Below are 23,007 nucleotides of genomic sequence, written 5' to 3'. Positions count from 1 at the left end.
CCTGACGATTAGGCTGCCAGGTGCCGCCTTCATGCCAGAGCCGTATTGGTGGCCTCACACATTGATGCGTAAATCATGCTTTCATTGCTGCAGTTTTTAAAAAAGCCAAACATCACTTTAATACCATTGGTTATCACTAAGCCTCCAGGAGAATATATTTTCTCTTTACAGATAAGCTAAAAATAAATAAATAAATAAATAAAATGCACACAGAAGATAAAACTCCGCGTTTCCGTGGCAATGCTTCATACCGGCATTGCACGGGTCGCACTGTGCGCGCCTGAGGAGATTGGCAGACGCCACAGATGGTGAAATCCCTCATGACGAACCAGGACACTTTCTCATTTGTTTAATAATAAACAATTACGTTCTTCTCGACAAGGCAATAAGCTTATAAAATACTTCCGTTCTGATTTATCAGGTTGTTCCACCTCATTTGTGGCTGAGGAGGAATCACACCAATGCCAGGCCCTTTGCCAATGGCCTGCATTTACCAATGGTGTGTAGTTACTGTATGTGGGCAGCGGCAAAGTGTAATGGATAGGGATACTGGACTTAGAACTTCCTTGACTGGTGAAATGGTTTGCTTTTTCTATTATTTTCAGTTCATATTGTATTGAATCAATAAAATTGCTAAGATGGCCTTGTTTTGCTGATGACCAAAACTCTTTGCACATGCAAACTGCCTATAGTTTACTATAATATTAATTTATCTAGCTCTATGCAAACATCTTCCATTTGCTTGCTTCTATTTCCTTGGACATTATAGTAAATATGCAGCCAAATAAGATTATGTTAAGTCTTCTGCACTTCAAGCAAACTATAGGAAATCAAATGTCCAGCTCTTATTTATTTTAACAGATGCTACAGGTCAAATCCTGATTGGCTGTCCTCAAGACAGACCTTTAACCAGCAAGCCAATCAGAGAGCAGCAGCAACACGTTGGAGGATCATTTCAGTTCCTGTGTAAACCCTGAGAGATTAAAGGTTGGCTGCAGTTCCTCCATTCCTTATCCAAGAGTGAGGGATTGCAAACATTAACTATTATAGAAATCAAAGCAAAATATCAAGACTAAAGCACAGACGCTTAAGCAGAAACACAAACATTTGGATAAGCTCGTATATCAAGTCACACCATGATTTTATAAATGAAACAGACCTTTGAAAGAGTAAAAACAAATCTATATCCATGTGTAATAATTCAGGATTTTCTGTTAAATGTATTTTTGCCTGAACACGGCCAGACAGGGTCACACGCTGGCACCAGAGTGTCTGTTCACTCCAGACGGCCGCGTTGGCATAAATCGTTCATGAAATTATATAATTTGGGAGGAAATTAACTATAAAAGAAAATAAAAAGATAAAAATATCACAGTAAATATAGGTTCTGTATAGCCATCTAGCTGTATAAGTGGATAGTTAGTGAGGTAAATATGTCACTCCTGGTAAGGGCATATATGAAGGAGATAAAAAAGGATCTTGTTTTATATTATGGAATTTGCAGTGGGAGATTTTCTTCTGTAGTTCATGAAAGTTTATCACTACCACCTCACACTTTATCAGCTGTTAGTGCTGAATGCTGAATGCTTGCAGCAAACCCTAGGGTCAAAGAATCCAATTTTTCATATTACATAGTTCCTTACTCTTTTTTTGCATGTGTAAAATGCAAAATGTGTAAATGTTTGCAGGTCAAAATGGAAAGGCCAATTAGATGGTTGTTTTTTTGTAACCTTTGCTGATATTGCTGTGCTAACTAGGCTCAGAAGGTCAGGGTTTTAAGACCGGGCAGAATTGAAATTCAGTTTCATACGGAAACTTGGAACCTTCCCAAATTCATTAACAAAACAAAAACAAAACAAAAAAAAAACCTAAAACGATCTGTTCTGGTCACAATGTATTTAAAATACATTCCCAATTTAGAAAGATCTAAGATCTCTACTGGTGTGGTCTGCATGTAACTTTGCGATGCAATAGACAAACCCAATAAACGAAATCCACCTTTAACCAGATTACTGGCCAATCAGAGTCTATGCCTTCAGCCCAGTGAGGGCATCATGGGACATGTCAAAATGCTTCTAAAACCTGGACTGTTCATTTATATTCATTCAGCCCATTCTGTAGAAGCAGAGGAAATCCAAACAGTGCGGAGGATGCAGAATTGAATCAGCCATTGTAGGATAATGGAAACTAAAGCAAAACCGTCCTCTCTGTCTTTCTACAGTTGATGGAACTAAAGAACGGACAAACTTAGAACAGCTGATGCATTCCTCCAATGGAAATACCCAAATCCGGTCTTACATTGTTATGTTTATTTCTGATTAACGTATGCTGGAATACACATATTTTACAATCAAGCTGCACATGTGCAATGAGACCAGTTACGGGGACCTTTGCATGTTTGTATAGAAACACCACAAAAACATGTAGAAAAATGACATACAGTACATCACACAACACATGAACTTGCTTCTTAACAAAGTAATATTCCCAATGTTCACTGGTCATTTTGAATATGCTAAATACATACAGTATATTTACAGAAACATTATGTAAACATATAAAGGAGACAATGGCAGGAGTTGCAAGTCAGAAGTTTTTCATTTAATTACAAACAAAAATGTATTTTTATTCATGTTAGCACCTCCATTATGATACAAGTAATTGTGAGCTATCATTTAAGAGTATTTTCCAGGAATATTTATCTTGTTATATTTGAAGGGCATTTTAGAGTTGTGATCATAGTGATAAAAGTGGGACCTAAGGCATTATCCTGAATCATAGACACAAAAGCTTTTGTTATGGTTCTGTCTTGGTGTAATTTTCCAATAATCAACAGGACTGAATGATATTTATGTTTAAGCTTGGGAGAACAGAGCAGTTCTTTAGGAAAATTCCCGCCTGGTTCTGGCCAATGGGCAATGAGTCAGTACCTGTACTGTAAGTATGAGTACGCGCATGTGTGCTCATGCGTGTTCTTGCATGTGTTTGCACGTGTGCAGGAAAGTCCTCACAACACGACTTTCCACCTTTCTTCCAAAATGATAAGTTAACTAAGGACAGGAGTAAAGGGGGAGGAGAAATCCAGATGCCGCCAGAGAACTGTTCTGCTCAAAAATAAAATAAAATAAAAAAAGAACATTACTACACAGAGTGTCCCATGGGAGAAGGTCCACAGAGCCAATCTGTCAGCTGCTCTTTCAATGACAGTCCCAAGGAGACTTTCTCTTGGCATGAACACGTCCACTGTTTGGACCTGCCCAGCCCTGAGGCTGGTGCGTGTTTACAGTTTATACCAAAAATGGGCTTCTCGTCTGCACGTTCACGAGAAAGATAACTAAAACAAACATGGCCTCAAGAAAGCACTGTCATCTCAGGTGAAATTCAAGCCTTTTTTTGTTTGATTCAGAAAAGATAAAAGACAAACCATACGCCACTGTGATTTGGGAAATGCAGTCATTGCATAAATGTTTGACATAGTAATTTAATACTGGTTAGTTTTTCCTTTTCAGAGTTCATATGCTGAACGAACTGGGAGGGCCCCATGGCTCGCCCTGATTAAGCACCTGGAGGATAGAATGTTTATCTCATTTCTGGAAACACCAGAATTCAAGTTCAAATTTAATTTAAATCAAGGAAGAAAAAAAAAAAAAAAAAAAAAAAAAACTGACCTTGAATTCATAATAGTTCTTAGTCCTTCCTGTTGAAATAGCTATTTCGATTTCCCATTAAAACAAAAAAAAAAAACAATTAATTTCAGTGTATGAAAAAAAGACCTACATTTGAATACACTTCACAACAGTTTTAAACAGCAGGCATTTTTTAAATAACTAATTTTAGCAACAGTCCATTTCATAGTATTGCATAAGCATGAAAAAAAGGATAAGGTTTGCTCCCATAGCACAGCCAGCCCCAGTGGCAACCGTGATCAAGATTCCCACAGTGCCCCCACATGAACTGGAATAGTGTCACCCAGGGAGGGAGAGTTTCGGTATCCTGGGAATTCCCTGGCTCATTCCCGGCCTCCCTACCTGGGAATTCCCTGCGAGCAACTCCGCTTGTCAATCAGGAGGCAAAGTGGTCCGTCTGAAGAGGAAGCGCAGTCCTCTGGTGCTGCCACACGAGTCAGCAGGTGGAGAGCTCTTCAAAACGAGGACTGAAGAAAGAAATTTAAAAAAAGGTTATGAATAATGTTTGAGGTTAGACTCAACATGGGACATGGTTTAAACCAAACAAGTGACATTTTCCAGGCTAAATTTATTTCAGGACATTGTGATAAATTGCTTTTACAATTCCCTGCAAAAGAGAAGCCCACGCTGTACTTTTCAGTCATAACAGGAAGCTTCGTAAAAACATGAAACAGTGACAGATTAAAAGCATGTTCCATTTTTTCTTTAAATTTTATTTTATAAATATTAAAGTCGCAGGGAAATGTTTTAGAATATCAACATTTTGAACAGCCAAAATTCCCTCTTCCTTTAACAAATAATATCACTTTTCTCCACGTTTTTAAAGCCTTCCTGATAATATAATATTTACGATGTTCCTTTGGGAAAATGTGTGCGAACATTAATTACTACATGAAGGCCAACGCATACAAAATCTTAAAAAATATATAATTACCAAAAAATAAACGTTTTAACACTGGCAAAACATTGTGGAGTGGAACCAAACCAAACCAAACCAGCACTTCTTTGAGTAAACCTACCAAAACAGTCTGAGCTGAAATTCTTCCCCCTTCTAAATGTCGGTCTCTTTGAGACCATCATAGTCCACAGTGTTGTACTGATCACAGCCGTAATGGTGGGCGCAGTCGCTGCAGATCCCCATGGAGACGGAGATCACGTCTGCCTTCCCGGGGGCGGGGGCCGGCCTTCTGCTCGACCCGCCCTTCATCCTGCCGGAGAGAGCGTTCATCTTCTTCTTCAGCCGGGACGGGGAGGTGCAGAGCGGCGAGAAGAAGCTCCACCGCCGGCCGCCCGGCGGCGTCCTCTCCGTGCAGAGGAAGGAGTCGGTGAAGGACAGCGACTCGCGGAAGGAGCAGCGGGCCTTGCGGCTCGCTAAGGAGTCCTCCCTGGAGGAACCCAGCGAGGTTCTCAGCCTCTGGTCGTAGAACCTCCAGTGGGAACTCCACCCGCGGCGACACTGGCACCTGAGCAGGCGGATGAAGGCTCGCTTGAACTCCTTGCTGGAGCAGGGGTAGATGATGGGGTTCACGCAGCTGTTGAAGTAGCCCAGCCAAAAGATCACTTTGAAGACCACCTCTGAGGGTTTCAGAGCCGGAAAGAAGGACCCTGGAAAGTAACAAAAAAAAAAGGAATCGCTATCTTAGCAGGCCATGTGTCCTGCTAAAACCCAAAAATAAAACAAAAATAAAACTCATCTATCAGAAGCAATGCTGAAACTAATTTAGCCCCCAAAAAATGAGAGAACGCTTCATTCAACAACAATAATGCAGTGTACTGAAATGCAGATTAAGATAATAATTAATAACCAATTTAGCTTCTTAACTGACTTTATTAAGGAATCATAAAATTGTAAATCTAATCCTTGGCTCGAGAGATGGCACTGCGTAGTCCTCTATCTCTTTCTCACATCCTCACGTTACACACCAGAGGAGTGTGCAGGATGCCATCTCACACAGTGGGCTGCTGTCATTTCCATACCTACCTAAGACAGTGCCCAGTGGGCTCCTGTCACTGCTGTAGTTATAAATAGGACTGAGGGTTCTTAATGAAGGAAACTAGAGGGGGGGGAATTCAGGGGATTCAAACGAATGTACAAGCTGGGACAAAATGGCCGCCCTGGCACAGAGAAAGTGTAATTAGGCTCAGAGATGAAAGGCCAGTGGATGATTTCGCGGTAATTGATGTGTTTATATGGAGAATGGCGGCTCAGCGCTGGATGTTTGGCAGAAGCCGCTGAGCTGTGTTTCCTCTGCAGGCAAACCTTTTATTTGAAATGAAACCGCAGCTCAGCTTCTCTTAAGATCACGTCCAGTAAGGCCCTGTCTAAGAAAAAAAAAAAAAAAAAAACAGAACAGGAGGGAGTTTGATTGACGGTCCGCGGCGACTGCATCTCCGTGTGGCAGCACCAGCGGGCAGCGCCGACGGGCTGGCGCATGGCGGTTAACCGCGGGACTCGCCGCCAGGTCTGCCCGTGGTGAGGAAGGTCAGGGTCGGAGTGACACGCGATCCGCTCGGCTGAGCGTCCTCGGCTGGCTGCCACGGCAACCGTCACAGAGGCCTGACGACAGGCCTGTATTTACGGGTGAGAACGACCGCGAAAGCCGCAGACATGTGGGGGGGGGGGGGCCTTCCTCTTAGCGGCTTTGAGGAAGGCGTCTACGTATTAACACTTCTGTTTTCCGTGAAGCCACAACTGAGTGATCTGCACTGTGCAGAACTGGACAACTAAGAGACAATCGCGAAAGAGCTGGATTACCACCAACCCAGTCACAACACTAAAGACTTTTAGAACAGTTGTGATAACTCATAACTCATGATAATGACCAGCAGCATGTACAAACGGTCGGCAGGCAGTTCTGAGGCTAGGGATTATACAGCTATATACGGCTCAATGATACATTTTATCTTGCAGCACAATGAGTGTGGACCACGGCAATCAAAACCCAAAATCACCTGAGGTCCTGAGGAGGATTTGACCCGTGACATGTAACATGTGACATCGCATGACATGCGACAAGTGCCGTTTCCTCCCTGAAGCAGATAAACCTCGATTTGCACGTTGCACCTTTTGCAGAGTTGTGCATGGTGTTTTTGCACTGCCACTACCTGTTGGACCACTGTAGTCAAAGAGGCCTTCAGGTAAATTTGAAGCCCTTAGCCCTTAGCGATAAGACCGAAACGACTCTCCGCTCTTTCCTTAGCTGGAGCCGGGGTCCTGGTTTCCTGGATGCGCAGGGACAGGACGAGCACATATTTCCAGCCACCCCCCTCCCAGTGGGTCAATAATTTACTTGAGAAGACACAGACCAGCTGTTGCTTCGCTGGCCAGAGGCATCCATTTGATACGTGTAAACACAGGCTCTGTGCTACTAATACGCTGAGTGTTCCAGTTCCCAGGGAAGCTAGGCGGCCCGTAGCCTCGCGCAAACATCCAAAACTCGAGAACGAGTCGGTGAACGCGAGGGACTGTCACAACAAAGCGTGCCGAAGAAGCCACTAGCGCACATTTTCATAACTACTGGCATTCAAACACATTATGCAAACGAGCGCACGGTAATTTGTTTCCTACAAATTTACATGAGCATTTACATTGCATCCGGTTATACAGCTGGATATATACTAAAGCAATGCAGGTTAAATACCTTGCTCAAGGGTACAACGGCAGAGTGCTACCTGGGAACCTGTGATCTTTAGGTCACTAGACCAGTTCCTTACCCGTTATACTACACTGCCGCCTAATAACCTTTGCTCACACGTAAAGGACATTTTACAGTGAAAATAAAATTAGAAACTGTGAGCTAGTGTAAGTCTCAGAAAAGGTTAAAAGCACCGATTCTTAGAAACGCCAAAACAACCGATTTATTGACATAAGAGTTTCTACAAAACGTATCCACAAACCCTAAGACAATAAGAAATTTAAAACTGCTCATAAGAAAGTTGATTGATGAGCTCATGAACTCTGTTTAATTCTCAATACAAGCCTGTTGGGATTTTCTGGTACTTAATTTGCTAGGGAACACCCGCAGACCTGGAAACACTCCCAAAACTAAGCTTATCAGACTAAATTCAGGAGGGTATTCATAGTCGCTGTCTGACTAAAAAAGAAACAAACACATTCCAAGACAAAGATTGGCGTTTTGATAATGAATGTAAACAAACAATTAGTGAAGAACGGCTAGCATGCAAGCTCAGACTCCTTGTTCACATGGTAACTGCCTAAGGCTTGTGTCTGCTGCTCTATTCTAAATTGCTACCGGGGAGATTCCTCTGAATCCAGGTCAATACACACCAGAAGAAGCGCACTACCTCAGCATGTCCATTGACTTCCTTTAAAGTTTTCAAAGAACTATCTGCTTCCAAATTTTTTTAAAATAAATAACAAGACCAAGACGGTAACCTGCATGGAGCTGCCCTCTCTCTTATTCCCTTGTTTCAGCAAACTAGCCAATGAAGGTCAGGAAAAAGAGAAGCATCCAACTAAACAGTACCCAGTTAGTCTTAGCATTTAAAAAAATAAAATAAATAACAATATGAGAGCAACATACGTTGCCATGAAAAAGTATTTCCCCCCTTTTTTTTCTGCTTTTTTATTGCATATTTGTCACACTGAATGATGTCAGGTCTTTAGACAAAATGTAATATTAGACAATGGGAACCTGAGTAAACACAAAACACGTTTTTAAAATTATTTAATTTATTTAATGAAAAAAGTTATCGGAAGTTACTGTATTATAGGAAATAATCATTTTGTTCAAAAACATGTCGTGTGTTTACTCAGTTTCCCTTTGTCTAATGTTACATTTTGTTTGAAAATATGAAACCATTCGGTGTGAGAAATACGCAGTAATGCAGGAAATCTAGAAGGGGGACAATATGTTTTCACACCACTGTACTGTACATGTGCGACAAGGGGAAACTATAACACAGACTCCCCGCTTCGTGAAATTGAGTGGAAATTAATGGCGTGTCTCACACTGGCAAGACCTTCAATCCGTAGCCCATTGCTGCACTGAATGGAGCAGACAGAAGCCTTACAGCCTCTGAGCTTTGCTCTTTAAGATTACATCTTTAATATTTTAATAGCTTAGCACTCAGTGTTTCTTTGAGTCAGTGACATGACCTTTGTAAATAAATGATTCTTCTGTCATATCTCCGATAGGCTTTGCCACTGTGAACTTCTGTGAACTTTTCCAATTACCTGCAAAAAAGAAAAGCAATAAAAAACATAATGTCTGACAGTCTGAGCAGTGGCCTTAGCAAGGACTTTTTAAAGTGGACAAAGTGCAGACTCTGGAAACTACTTTTTCAATGTCCAACAAAGTCTCATCCACCTGAGGCCTTGAAATGCTCAATGTCAGACAATGGCCATTCAAGGCAAGCTTACTGGGAATGATCAACGCAAAAAGCCAATTGTCATTCGAAGTTGAACGGACTGTTGTTGATGCTTCCACAAATGAAGAACAAACCCATACAAAAAAATGCAAACCTTTATATTGCAATTGTATCTCTGATTGCATGGCTTTGGTAAGATGTGCTCTATTAGGTCTATAAGCCAAAAACACATGGAATCTTAACAGAATATCATCTAGAAAACATACAGTAGATTATTCCGCGGGCTACGATTCCACATGTTGTTTCTCTAGTGATGACCGCATTCTCATATCTTAATGGCACCCGTGAGAAAAAAAGAAATGATATATCAGCTCATACCCATTCTATACCAAGCTTCTACCTACTTCCAGTTGACAGCAAAGAGGGTCAGTAATGGCAGTGAAGGTAGTTTTCTGAGTAAGAGGTGCTGTAAAAATTCTAGACGATGCAGAAGCACAAACTGACCTCTTGAAACAGTGACACTGCAGCTCGCTGCACAAAAAAAGATTTTATAATCGCTTTCATATTAACATCGCCAAGGTAAATTTTTAGCATGGAGATCAAAGGTTACTGATATATTTGTGCATTGCATAAATCATTGTTTCTTTACTCATTGCTTGTCATGTGGTTGATGTGGTTAATTCCACTAATCCATCATCAGTGTCGCCCAGCAAGGTCAAAAGCCTTCAGGACTTTAATTCCTTTTCCACCTGCTCATTTAGCCCATTCCTGACAACGCTGGGACTATGAATGTTTCTTAGGGAATATTTAACTGAAACTGAAATTATCTCACAGAGCAGAGTTAAGTGGTTGAGTGGTAGCTCCTTATTGGTTTCACAGTGTCAATATTATTAACATTGTACCAATTAATGTTTTTCAGGGGTCAGTGAGATGCTTGCACTGTAACAACAGCATGAATTGTGTTTTCACACCATACTTAATTAGCTGTCATTTTTCACATCCACAGTGTCTGGAAGCTTACACAAATACATGAAACATATTTCAAAATATTTCATATTTCAAAAGTTTTTAACTGAACACAATGCCAGACAGGGTCAAATATACACGTAGGTTTTTGTTCAACTGACGTTCGAGATTTAGGCCACATTAGGCTTTATGGAAACAAAAATATATATCGTGCAAGATCTATCCCATGTTGACTTGAAAATGCAAAATGAGAAGAAAAGTAAAAATATCATGCCAGTCACTCTTCCTAGCGGGTAGTGCAACTCCACTGCGATCGCTGAATGTGAACTTCATTTCCCATGAGCACCCTAGATTCTGTAAACATAGAGAACTACAAAAGGTATTTTGTTTTTATTCCCCTGGAGTCCTTACCTTATGGTCCCCGTGTACGCTGGTTGTCATTCTAACCACAACTACGATCCCATAAATTGCATTTTTAAAAACATTGTTACTACCGTTTTGCTCAGTGGGATTTGTTAAATGCTATTTTTGTGGAAAGCTAAAAATTCATTTTAAACGAGACCACATTAAACCGAAAGTACATGTCATCGTGGTGATGTGTCAGGTTGTGACACTGTACCATTTTACATCACACTGCAATATTGCTACAACATTATGAGGACGTAAACAAAATTATTACGTTTTTCTTTTATTTTCTAGAAACACAGGCTGTAAAAATCCAGCATAACGAATTGGGTGCAAATATGTGGACCGGTGGATTAAACGTTTTTGTCACATGCCTTAATACGCTGTAGAACATTCACTGAAATGCTTACCTAGAGGTAAAACCAAGAAGAAAGGTAGCCAGCAGAGGATGAAAACTCCCACAACAATACCCAGGGTTTTGGCGGCTCTCTTTTCCCTCGAGAACTTCATCAAACGAACAGACAGAGAACTCCTGAAAGGATGGGCTTTACTTTTCGCGCTGGCAGCGGCGTCTTCCAGCACACTTCTGCAGTGAATTCGAAGTATTACTTCCTTGGACTTGTTCCTGTCCTTCTTTACACCGGCTTCAAGACTCTCGGTCGTCCTTCTGGCCACAATATAGATCCTAAAATACATTACTAAAATGACCGTGAGCGGGAGATAGAAAGAAAATAAGGAGGAGAAGAGGGCATAACCCGGTTCTTCGGTGATAAGGCAGATACTTTCATCCGTCGGCGGTGGTTCCTTCCATCCTAAAAGTGGACCTATTGAGATCACCATAGCGGACACCCAGACCACCACCAGAATTACTCCCGCTTTCTTCTCAGTCATTATAGTTGGGTATTTAAGGGAATATTTGACACCAATGTACCGGTCTATGGAGATTACGCAGAGGCTTAGGATAGAAGCAGTGCAGCACATCACGTCCACTGCTGCCCAAATGTTGCAGAAAAACCTGCCAAAAATCCAGCATTTTAGAATTTCGAAACATGCCGAGAAGGGCAGAACGACGATGCTCAGAAGTAAATCGGCTATAGCCAAGTTAATGATGAAGAAGTTTGTAACGGTCTGCAGGTGTCTGTTGCACAGCACGGAGAGGATAACCAAAACATTTCCAGCTATGGCAAACAAAATAAAAACAGAAAGAAGTACCCCAACTCCGATTGCTTGAGAATCCAGTATGAGGCTAGTGCAGGTATTGTTGCTGGTGTTTCTAGGCTGAGACAGGTTAACAACATCGCTTAGGTTAAATCCATCATAGTGCGCATTCGTAGAGTTAGAATAGGTCATTATGAGCCTCCATAAAGAAAATATTTTCCAAAAAGTTGATTCCGACGGAAACAGCGACAGCTATAGTATGTTAACATTAATATCTAAATGTCTTTAAATGCTGTTCATGAGGCATAACAAGCTACTATTCCACCGACAGCAGTTTGCTGTTGTAAAATAATTCCATTTTACAATTCCAAAAAGCGCAAAACAGTTATCCATGTCAGTGGTAAACCCGCTTATATTTTTTGTCTTTAACAGGAAAAAGGTAAGCTGTATTAACCGTTAATTACAGCTGTCATCAGCATAAGTAGGACAACAATTGTGGAAACATCCACTGCGAGAAGACTCCACTGAGCCACAGATGGGACCTTACTGTTTGAGTTCTCTTCTGTGCGCATGACGCTCTGCACAATCGCTGTGACTGCAGTTATGCCCACGAGAGGACGGTAGCCACATCCTTTGTGTATTCGAAAAGGAGATCCATATCACTGGATTGAAACAGTTTCGATTTTTCCCTGTTTATTTAGCTTATTTTACATTGCATTAAAACAAAACGTGGTAACTGTATTTCTGTATTGGCATGTGTTATTTTTCGAACATAGGCTACCTGCGAGTCTTTCTAGATTTCCAAAGTTCCTGTCAGCGAAGAAAGATAGGAGGCCTATAGTATCTTAAGGGCGACAAAAAACGACGGTACAGGTAGAGACACGATAGGCTATGAACCCCAAGGGGTCGGAGATGTGAGCTATTAGAAGTGTCCGTTGTTTTTTTCCACTGAACACGCAGAATGCGCGTGGTGTTCACGGGGACCCCACGCATGCGGTGGCACGGTGTACAATCACCAGAGGACAGCAGTCGAAGCTCAGAGGGAAATTACATTCTTACGAAAGTGGCCTGTTTCTCATATGTCCACGTCTCTCCAAGGGCCGAGGACACATTTAAAGTACAACCCTTATCAACTTTTATTTACCTATCAGGTGAAATTTGTCTCCTGGCATAACAACACGCATATTGCTCTCACCACTCTACAGAAATACGTTGTCCACAATCGCAACCTAATTCGATGTAAGAACAAGTATAGTTCAATTGTCAAGTCCAAACTGATATTGGGTTAGTTTACTTGCAAGAAGTCAGGGATAAAATGAATTGAAGGGTGAATGTAAATTGATTTCTTAAAGGTATTTAAACAAATCTAAGATGATATTTTGGATAAGCTATATTTATTGGATCCCCCCCCCCCCCCCCCTATTTGAAATAAGTCTATCATCCTCTTTGCCTTTTAGCCATTTGTTCTACCGGGAAAAAGCATAGCTCTCTCTTTTGTTATTATAACGCAGAGCCTTCCGATCAGGATTATTATCTAATTTCTTTAACCCAGACGCTATGTGCAATTTTAATGATTGCCCCCAGCAAGACATGTTTGTCGAGTAAACAAACTAATATTATTAATGTTGATGTAAAGTGACCGTGAAATAATGTGACATTTGAGAGCGGATATATTTTGTAGACAGTACATTAACTGTGTTTTTTATGTTCTCAGTGTGCCACCAGGCAAATAATAAATAGGGACTTGTTCAGGGTTTAACTTTTCTTTTTTATTTTTATTTTTATTTTTTTTTGCGTGGCATTAAAGGTTGTAAAATAGCTGTTTGGTCGGAGGTTGCACAGTAACCTAAAACATGACCTGGCGGCATTTTCCGTTTGTAAGTCAGCCACGCTCGTTGACGCAGTGAAATGATCAGAATGAATCTCAGACGTTATCGACATGCACCTTGAAGCGATTCTACTGTCAAGGCGTGAACAGTGGAGATTATCATTAGAATGGGCAGGGTGGGTAGGATGAAAGCTGTGGGTGTATTCATATTAAGACAGGTAAACGGATATGAATGCACATCCATTCTATGGATGGAACGACTGAACTCAGGTTATTGATTTTTTTCCATCTTGTTTGTGTGCATGAAGCCAAGTCAAAAACATAATTGATGATATTCCTGTGTACACCCACACCAGCAGTAATCGGTCAATGAATGAAAACGAGAAACTCTATGAGAAGCCTTTAAAACCAGAGTGTTTTATGTTTGTGTTTTATGTTATGCCTTTCCAGTGTCTGTCTGGGAAAAAAAAAAAGGTACCTTTAATCCATTTTTAACCAAGGTTTACTCTAAAGCGGAGCTCGGATTTCAATTTATTTTAAATGAATGACTGGGGCTTTAGCTGACTTTAACTGCACAGTTCATCGGACGAGCAGCTGTGGGTGCTGGGCTGTTGTGAGACTCATCTAAGAAACAGATTGCTTAACCCTGTCTGGTCCCCAGAGGCCGTGTTTGGAAAGAGACCTGCTTTCTCTCGCTGGCTGGTTAAGTCTGAATTCCCTGGTTAATTTTTTATCCCTCTCTAGACACTGCGGGCTTAGCATCCACAATGAATGGGCGGCAGTGTAGTGTAATGAGTAAGGAACTGGTTCGATTCCCAGGTAGGACACTGCCGTGAAGTGGCTGTTTTGCATTTCAAGTTTGTACAAGTAAACTGACCTTCCTGTCCACAATGTTATTAGATCTTACAGTAGTGAAGGTCGAGCTGTTCCGTGAATTCAAGAGGAGACATTCATGTGGTGTTGAAATCTACCTTATGTCAGCAATATTAATAGTGGTCGTGGTACTGGTTAATTCATTTTCTTCCTTTGAGCTGATATGGCTGTTCCTGTTTTTGTTCCAAAGGTTATGACTGATCTCTCCAGATATACCACAATTTGTATTTTTTTTCCTGGACAAACAAGTACATGCACTGCATTATGGGAAGAAGTAACAATGATAGTCCCAAAGGAATGCAGAGGACTTTTTAAAAAAAACCAAAAAAAAAACCTCCCACTGCAATTTTCATTGTAACTCGACAATGCAAACGACCTTCACACAGAGCTGTATCAATGAGACAACCTGAAAGTTCCTTTTCTGCTTATTTTCAGATTGTTTTACCCTTCGGATATTTTTCCTCTGAACAGATTTTGAGATCAGCGAAAAGGTTATTTATTACCATTGAATCCACAGCTGATGAGTGGAATAATTGCACACTTGTGCATTGTAATGACGCCTCCGTTTAGAAGAATATTTTTCATCATCAGTTTATTGGGCTGTGCGAATGAATCATAGGGTTGTGTGTAAATAATATACATCCATGCCTTTGTGCACCGAGTTTATTTACCTGTGCTGTCACTTGATTGCATAGCTTCTAACACAGCCGAATAAGGATTTGTGCTTTACGTGATAAACTAGTTTTTAATATTTATATTTACAGTTGTCAAGTTTTATTCTTTTTATCCCCTCATTTTAGGGCCTAGTCAATGCCGAACAGAATTAGTAAAATCAACTCAGGTTAGGTCCAGAGTACAGGTTATATCCCCTAGACTAACATAAACTTTGACAGAGTTGATTTAACACTGACACTTTGGCTGCATACCAGTAGACATGGAAATAGATTTTGTACTAACACCAGGAATTCGTTTCAGATTTTTAAAAAACACATAGACAACTTTCTACTGCAAATCGTGACCAAATCATATTAGAAGATGTGTATTTTTAAGACAAAATTAATTTCCCTTCGATGTCCAGTGGATCATGAAATGGTATGAAAAATAAGCCTCAGTTATTATAGATGTCCTTAGGGGAAACTGCTTAGATTCATTACATTATTACCTGCTGTCTGAAACTCACTGCGTGGCTCTAGACCTTAATTGTTTTGTGCAAGCTGGGCTTTCCGCCATAATACAGTAAGAGATGTGGGCAACTGTGTTATCAAATCGGAAATCATCAAAAGATATTAATTACACCTCTACCATCAGACTACATCCTATTACAGGTTCAACGAGATGAATGGGAATTATCACCGGGAGTTTCACTCGTTTGTAATTTACTTTATGATTGCTTTCCAGTTTATTCTCCTCTAATCTTTATACCTGGAGCTGCCTCCTTAGACAAGCTTACTTCGGGTTGCCAGTAAGCACAGTGCAACCAAGAAGCATTTAAAATTATATGAATTAATATATTATATTCATATAATATGAATATATTATATTCATATTATATGAAGTTATAGCTGAATATCTGTAAGAGGGCGGTGGTGTGCGGTGGCCACTCGCTCACTCTTATTCTGAAGGGACTCTTCCCTTTCCTCAGAGGTACGTTCTTCCTTCCGTTTCGCACGAGCCATAACGAACGAGCCGAAACGAAGGGCCGACAACCGCGGTTTCACGAGCAATGCGGTTGTCTTTGGCAGGTTCGACGAGACGCGGGGGCTTGCAACCAAATCAAGAAAGGGGGACGTGTCCTGTCAACTATGGGAAAGTATTTAAAGTTTTAGCTGAGCGCCGCCTCCCACTGACCTCTGAGAGACAGCATCAGCCAAGATGCGGAGTTGAGGGAGGGACAATGCCTCAGGAGCTCCGGTTAAAATTACGAGTCTTAACCCCCCAACCCCGGGGAAGCCGAGAAGGAAGCTGTCTCCCTAACGTGGGGGGCCCAATCTGGAAGACGAAGGATTGCGACAAAGAGCGCATACGGCTAAACAGCAATGAGATTGAGAGATAAAATGAAATTTACAGCAGGAGCTTGGTTCAGATAAACCACCACTCGCGTGCCTAAACTTTCAATAATGTATTGTTGGTACTATTAGTGAATCTGCTCCAATACTTGAGGCATAAACATTTTTTTTTACCTTGAGCATGTTTGCTGAATAGATCGATTGGGGAGTAGGACTCATGAAGTTATTGTAGGATATGTAATGAAATTCATGAAGGAAGTAACATGTCAAATGACTTTTTAAAGGTACCAGTAAAATATTATACTGATGGTCCTTCAGTAATTCAGATTGACTTTGCAGAGCTGGCGTGCTTACAGTATTTCCATCAGACAGCAGGTTGCTATTGGAGACGTGCAGCCAATGAAAACAGGGAGATTAAAGAAGGAGATGTTTTGCCAAGTAGCCATACTGTGACCAAGGAGAAGGGAACCTTGTGGAATGTAGATGAAAGAAGTCTTGCTGTGATCTATTGACTGCCAACAACATCCACAGATTTAATCCTCACCTCAAGCATCAAATGAGCCAAAGGAATTAAATGATATATAAAAGTATGAAAACATACTGCGTATTTACCTTTGTTGATGTAGCAAAAGAAGATCATCATGCACTACTTCCAATAATTTATTTCAGAATTGCAACGGTGAACTTTTCAGTTCATTTTTCATTATTTGAATTAGCAACGCCAATGATATCTGTATTTGTCTGTTCCTCAGACACCATAAAGCAGTGATTGGCTGGTTCAGTTTTAAATGTTCAGGCTGAGAATCTATGACTAAAAAAGAACGTTCGTTTCTCCTGCAATTCACTGGAAATGACATACCGTTGAATAAACAACACTGGAGCTAGCATTAATGAGGTAGTGTTCCATTAACAATGGCTCACAAGTAAGCTATATGTGTTTTTGAATATATATCAAGATGTGCTTCTAAACATATTTTTCAGAATAGAACAAAAATAAAAAGGGCAGTGGAGAATAATAAAATGGCCGTTTATGTTGTAAATAGATTAGCTATTCAGACACAGTCCATAAACCATACAGCACAGACCTAATACTCTGCATTCAAGCAATAGCATTGGGGGGCATTGAATAATCTGTCCTCTGATCAAAAGGTGCTTTACCAGTATTTCATTCCCTCGTCCTGTTCTCTCTCAGTTAGCAACGATTTAAAATGGCGCATTTGGATCTGAAATTGAGACGTGAGCCAATGTCGGGCCTTCAGCTTTCAGGCCGGTGTCATCCCAAGGCGTAGCGCAGGCACAGACGTGTCTCTCAGATTTCTTACACGAGGAACCTGCCTGCAGAATCCAGGTCTCTGATTAGCCTTTCATTAAAGCCTGTGTCAGAGCTGAACCGTAATTTGTTTTCCACTCTCTGTGACAGAATAGATTTCACATTTCACCAGATTGTGATGAGACTGCAAATGATGTTGCTACTGAAAAAACAAACAAAAAACAAAACAAAACAAACAAAAAAACTGCTTCACGTTTTTGAACGCTGGACATATGATGTCTTAGCTAGAAGAAAAAAAAAAAAGAAAAAGAAAGTATTGTGACCAAAATGTGATCTGATGTAAGGATGTAAGCCAATCAGTTCTCATCACGAACCCTTTGCCCTGCTGATCTTTGAGACAATGTCGATTTTTCTAAACGGGCCCCTATGAACTTTCTGCATTATTAAACTCTTGAAAAGATCTGTGACCCTCAACAAATGCTCTAATACTCGTAATGAGAGCTGTCGTTTTGCCATGACAAACATTACATTGACTAATGGCTCTTCAAGCAATTATGCTACCTCATAATTACCAGAACAAAGATGATAGAAACAATGCTTTAGTAAGGTAAGGGACCATTACCGGCAAAGAATGATGGGAATTTTCTAATTGTGGGCTTCTGAGGAGAATTCAGTGATACAGAATATGTTCCGAAGGCCAGAACAGTGTTAAAGAGATCACCGTGATGATGTCAGGAAGTCTAGCAACTAAAGCTAATGTACTACACAATCATAATGCAGACGCTTATTAATGAAGCGGTAAGATGATTTCCTTACGGCATACTTCACAGCAATGGTCCAGGTGCTGAGGTGCATTCTTCCTAATAAGCTCAACTGCCAAGCAGCAGTCTTTTCCTAATTTTCATTTGTTCTTATTTTATTGGTCAGACAATAAAAGGTTTTAAAGGAGGGTTTAACAAGTTAAAACAGGTTGGTCACCACCTGGCTGCATCGAGTTCCTGCGAGCACAAAAGCCCTATACTTAACCTGAATGCTGTTCCCCTTTCACTGAAATTTAAGTGTTTTGGTTTAGCACTCAAAGGAGGCTGAAGAACTTGGAGGGAATTTTGTAACCCTACACCAAATTACAGTAAACCAGTACATAGATGGATGTAGGTGGCAGTGGCTGGTGTTTAAGGCGATAGTTTTCTTTAAGCTTTCACAATATTTACACTCCTTCTGAAGTTCAGTAGTTTTTCTGCTGTCATTTTGCTTTAAAAAAAGCTACAAATATCTGAAGAACACAATGCCGATGCCCATGTATGCAAAGTGAATGTAATATTTAGTATATACGCCAGCACTGACATAAAAATTAGTAGTTAGAGGTATACATACAGTAAAATCAGATAATGGTGGTCAGTACCACAAAATGTAGGTTTTTGAATGCAGTGATTGCTGGTGCTACCTTGCATTATACATTAGATAGCCTTTCATTAAGCACACCAATGCAGAGCATGCTTGAAATAATTTTAAGCTTAATATCCAACTTTTACCATCCACTTTATTTTCCATCAAAGGTATTAAAGGTTGAAATTATGAAAAATGATTGAAGTCAGATTAAAAAATAAATAAATAATCTAAAAAAAGAAGAAAAGACCTAAACATCTTTATGGCCATCTCCTCCTAAGCTAATGTGCCTGTTCACATCATGAAAACATGGCGGTCAGTTTATCTACAGTTATGAGCACCTGAATTAGTTTCTGTGCATTGCTGTGCATTTTTTCTGTGTAATTTCAAATGGTACAATATGAAAATGTGACCGTCCACTTCTTGTGCATACCATTTATGATGTGTTTTTGCCCCCTTGTGGTAGACCTGTGTAATAGCGCCCCAATGAACTCATAAAAGAAGTCAGTTTCCTATACTGACTTCTTCTATTCATCCTATATAGACAGAGGCCATTCAGGAACATTAAAAAATATGTATCAACAAAATAGATGCAGAGACATATTTTAGCTGAAGCTGAAAACTTGTTTTTAAAAAAATTAGGTGAGTTGCAGTGGTTCATCCATTGCTCAGTCACTGCACTAACTGCATTTATGAAACGTAATTATGAAAATTACATCTTTGTTGCAACAAATTCAATGGAGTTAAATCACTGTTAACAGTACATTGGCACATGCAATTTATGGGTTGAGATAAAAAGATTTCCCTGACCACAGTTGTAATGGTAATTACCATGGCAAATATGTATATAATTTACTATCCTGTCATTATTCTCATAAACAATAGGACTGTACCATGCAGGACATGCATTTTATTCAGGATGTAAAGCTTACAAGGATTTTAAAATGGAGTCACAGAGGTCGACTGCATTCTTTACTTTTAACGCAGGCAAGTCTTACAAAAGGCCAGTGTTATGGAATTGGCTGTGTGCTCTAAATTCGTCTGATCTCATTCTTTTTCTGCATTTATTTTAAGTGCGAGACTCCCTGTCATGGAGAAAAGGGATGAATTCAGATACATTTATTTTATTTTATGTTACCATGGACCTGTATGATGACCGCTATGATGATGATGATAATGATGATGATTAACTTTCACAATCATCCTTCTGTAAGAATGGATCTGCCAGAAAGAAATATCTTAAATTGGAACTAAATATCTTAGAACAGGAACAGAGGAACTCAATCCTCAGCTGTTGTTTTGCTTTGCTGCATGAACGGTGTGAAATAAGGAACAATCTCACCATTTCATTACATTGGAGCAAAAGTCTAAAACGTGTGTGTGTGTGTGTGTGTGTGTGTGCGTGCGTGTGTGTCTATCTGTAGTAGATTATTAAACATCATTTCATTTATGCAAGGCACAAAGACCACAATAATACCTCTCCAGTGGAAAACACCAATGATGTCGCTTCATTATGACGGTACACTTATAGTAAAATTTTATGTATGTCATGTAGCAAGTGAATGTTGCATGCTTATTATAAATTTGTATGCAGTGTTAGTTTAGATTAATGATGGACTTCATAACTTCTGCCTCTCCAGTCTGTGGGGATCCCACCTACTAATATAAACACAGAAAGTCATATCTGTTCTGGTAACTACGGTAACTACAGAACAAACTTATAGTTAAGAGCTGAAAAAAGCATAAATGAGCTGATCACTGAGCCGGGTGTGATATACAGTTCCAATTTATGCCACATTCCAACCCTCTCACATTCTAATGTGGCGATTATATTAAGAGCTGGCTCAGCAAAAACTTCATTACGGCGCACATTGTAAGTGCATATTTAAATAAAACGGTTACCGGTGTGAGCGGTGAGCACGGAACTTCTCTTCACTCTCGCGGTAATTTTAAATCTAAATCATCCGGCTTGCCTGGCTCTGAAATTAAATTAAAGCAAATAAATTATGCAGGTGGAGTGTTAATGAATAAACCGGGACATTAACGCTAATATTCCAGAACACAAGTCCCTGGACCGTGAACATTACAGCATAAGGCTTGTACGTTTGAGCCCCACATTCTGTAGATCAGTTGTTTTTTTGCGCAGCAGAGCTGGCTGTAGGATCAGGTGACTGAAGGGCACGATTCATTTTTTTCCCCATTTATTATTAGACAAGCCCCCTTTTTATAGGCAACCACATTATTCCCAGGCTAAACACCTCTTCATGTTCTAATTTGAGTTCAGTGGGCTGGTGGTTATAATCTGAGATTTATATCCAGGCTGTGATAATTGCAGTTGGCCCAAAATAGACCTGCATCTGGGCGATGACCTTTGATTCAAAGACAAGAGGGCCAGTTCAAATGGACCTGTGATTTAAATGATCTCACTCGAGTACCTGGGATAGAAACCCCCCACATTCCCTCAGTTTGCATGCCGTGCTTGGCCTGCCTCACCATTTTTCATCCTCTTTTCAGGAGTGAATAGGGTTGCCAGCTGCTTGGTTTTTGACTGGAATGGTTTTTTGGTTAAAAAATTATTTAAAAGGTTCTTTCTCATAAAGCTTATTGTTGATGCCACTGCTGTTAATTTACTATTTCTCTTGCTTCCCTCACAAACACCCGGTGGTCAGCCAATGCAGCTCCAACTCTTACAAGCTGTGCATCTTCGCCGGGTTTAGAGTCATCTTGTCAACACGACCTCTGCTCACACTGGGACGTTGACTAACCAGTCAGATCCAGGAGATGTTCAGCCCCAATCCAAAGCAGCCATCATAAAATAGTCTTTTCAGCCCACCAGCAACAGGACTCCTGTTTGGCCATTCTGTAGGCCTTCTCAGATCAATGCACCGAGAAAAGAGAATCAATGCAAAGAAGGAACAAGCGTAGAAAAATTCACTTTCATTGTATATTCAGCTGTCCAGTGGAGTATGTGGAGAGCACAGGACCCCTGAAACTAGAGCTCCACCACCATGTAAGTCATGACTGGTGCTTCTGGCTTCTGAGTACTGCCTAACCACCGACTTCTAAGGATTCCATCAGAAAACATGACAGTGCAGATGCACTGCTCACTGCTTACAGAATAATAATCGTGAAATGTATATGTCAGATAATTTGTCAGAGGGATTCTTTCATTGATCTCTGCACTTACAAAATATATCCACTCTGGTTTTCTTTACAGTAACAAACACATCACGATAAAGACAAAAAACCCGCAAAAAACTCAATTTTGAGTCTGAATGAAAATTGCATATAAAATGTAACTTCTTTTTTTTTTAGATGTACTGTTCTATTTCCTCAGTTTCTCTGCAAGTATAAGTGTACTATTATTTCTGTTGTTTTGAAAAAAAAAGGGATTTGAAAAAATAAAAGGTTACATGGTGTAAATAGCACCCGTTGTCCACAGCCTGACACACTTCTTTGCTTTTTAATGAGACAATCACAGCACACTGCTAATCCACACAGGTCTGCAGCTGCATTAGCATTTTATTCTGTGTTTCAGCATTTTGTGTACAGGTCTCCCCTGTGTATTGACTTGCATTGTGAGATTATCTGGTTAGTGGCATGCATAATTTGCCTTTTTAGGCACAGCAAACAATATCCATGAATTTATTCAGTTTGTTTTTATTGGCCATCACAGACACCTGCAAAATATAATAAAATACAATATAAAATGATCAATATACCCAGGGGGAAATAAGTGCAGTCAATTGAAACCTTTGAAAAAATGCTAGTGCGTCTTCAACTGAAAAATTCTGACTCCTACGTATTTTGCTGACCATGGGGTCATAGAGTTAGTCCTTTTCAAACTGCTTTCATGGAAAAACGACATAATAGAGATTAAAATTTTTTGGAAGCTGACTGGCACATCTTTACTGCATTTCATAAATATTTGTGCTCCAGCAAACCACAGAAATCCCCTTCTTCTTCTTCCTGCATTATCTTTATGGAATAACTGCAAGATGAAAATCCATTATTTTTTTAAAAAAAGATTGAAAAAGTACAACCACATACTGCCGTACACTGTAAGTGCAGTATTCTGCAAGGGATGACATTTTGGAT

At 40.2% G+C, this 23,007-nt stretch overlaps 2 protein-coding genes across 2 annotated transcripts in view; one reads left to right on the top strand and one right to left on the bottom strand.

The window, feature by feature from the left end:
• LOC118232073 (catenin alpha-2) overlaps positions 1 to 23,007 on the top strand; it is a 317,807-nt gene that overhangs the window by 25,903 nt on the left and 268,897 nt on the right. The window lies entirely within an intron of this gene.
• LOC118232075 (alpha-1D adrenergic receptor-like) lies at positions 4,712 to 12,263 on the bottom strand. Its single transcript, XM_035426644.1, has 2 exons — positions 10,799 to 12,263; positions 4,712 to 5,291 (listed from the first exon to the last, which is right to left on the bottom strand). Exons 1-2 carry the CDS (start codon positions 11,736 to 11,738, stop codon positions 4,738 to 4,740), a joined length of 1,494 nt encoding a protein of 497 aa, XP_035282535.1. The 5' UTR covers positions 11,739 to 12,263; the 3' UTR covers positions 4,712 to 4,737.

Source organism: Anguilla anguilla, chromosome 7, assembly GCF_013347855.1.
Source record: "Anguilla anguilla isolate fAngAng1 chromosome 7, fAngAng1.pri, whole genome shotgun sequence".
NCBI lineage: Eukaryota > Metazoa > Chordata > Actinopteri > Anguilliformes > Anguillidae > Anguilla > Anguilla anguilla.
The sequence above is the reverse complement of the archived record's forward strand: the minus strand, read 5'-3'. Positions and strand labels throughout refer to the sequence as shown.

Bases quoted from the DNA above. Each gene is read 5' to 3' on its own strand.
- LOC118232075 (XM_035426644.1), bottom strand. From the start codon at position 11,738: ATGACCTATTCTAACTCTACGAATGCGCACTATGATGGATTTAACCTA. The intron at 5,292-10,798 runs GTAAGCATTTCA...GTTACTTTCCAG, and splicing joins CTTCTTGGTTTTACCTCTAG to GGTCCTTCTTTCCGGCTCTG.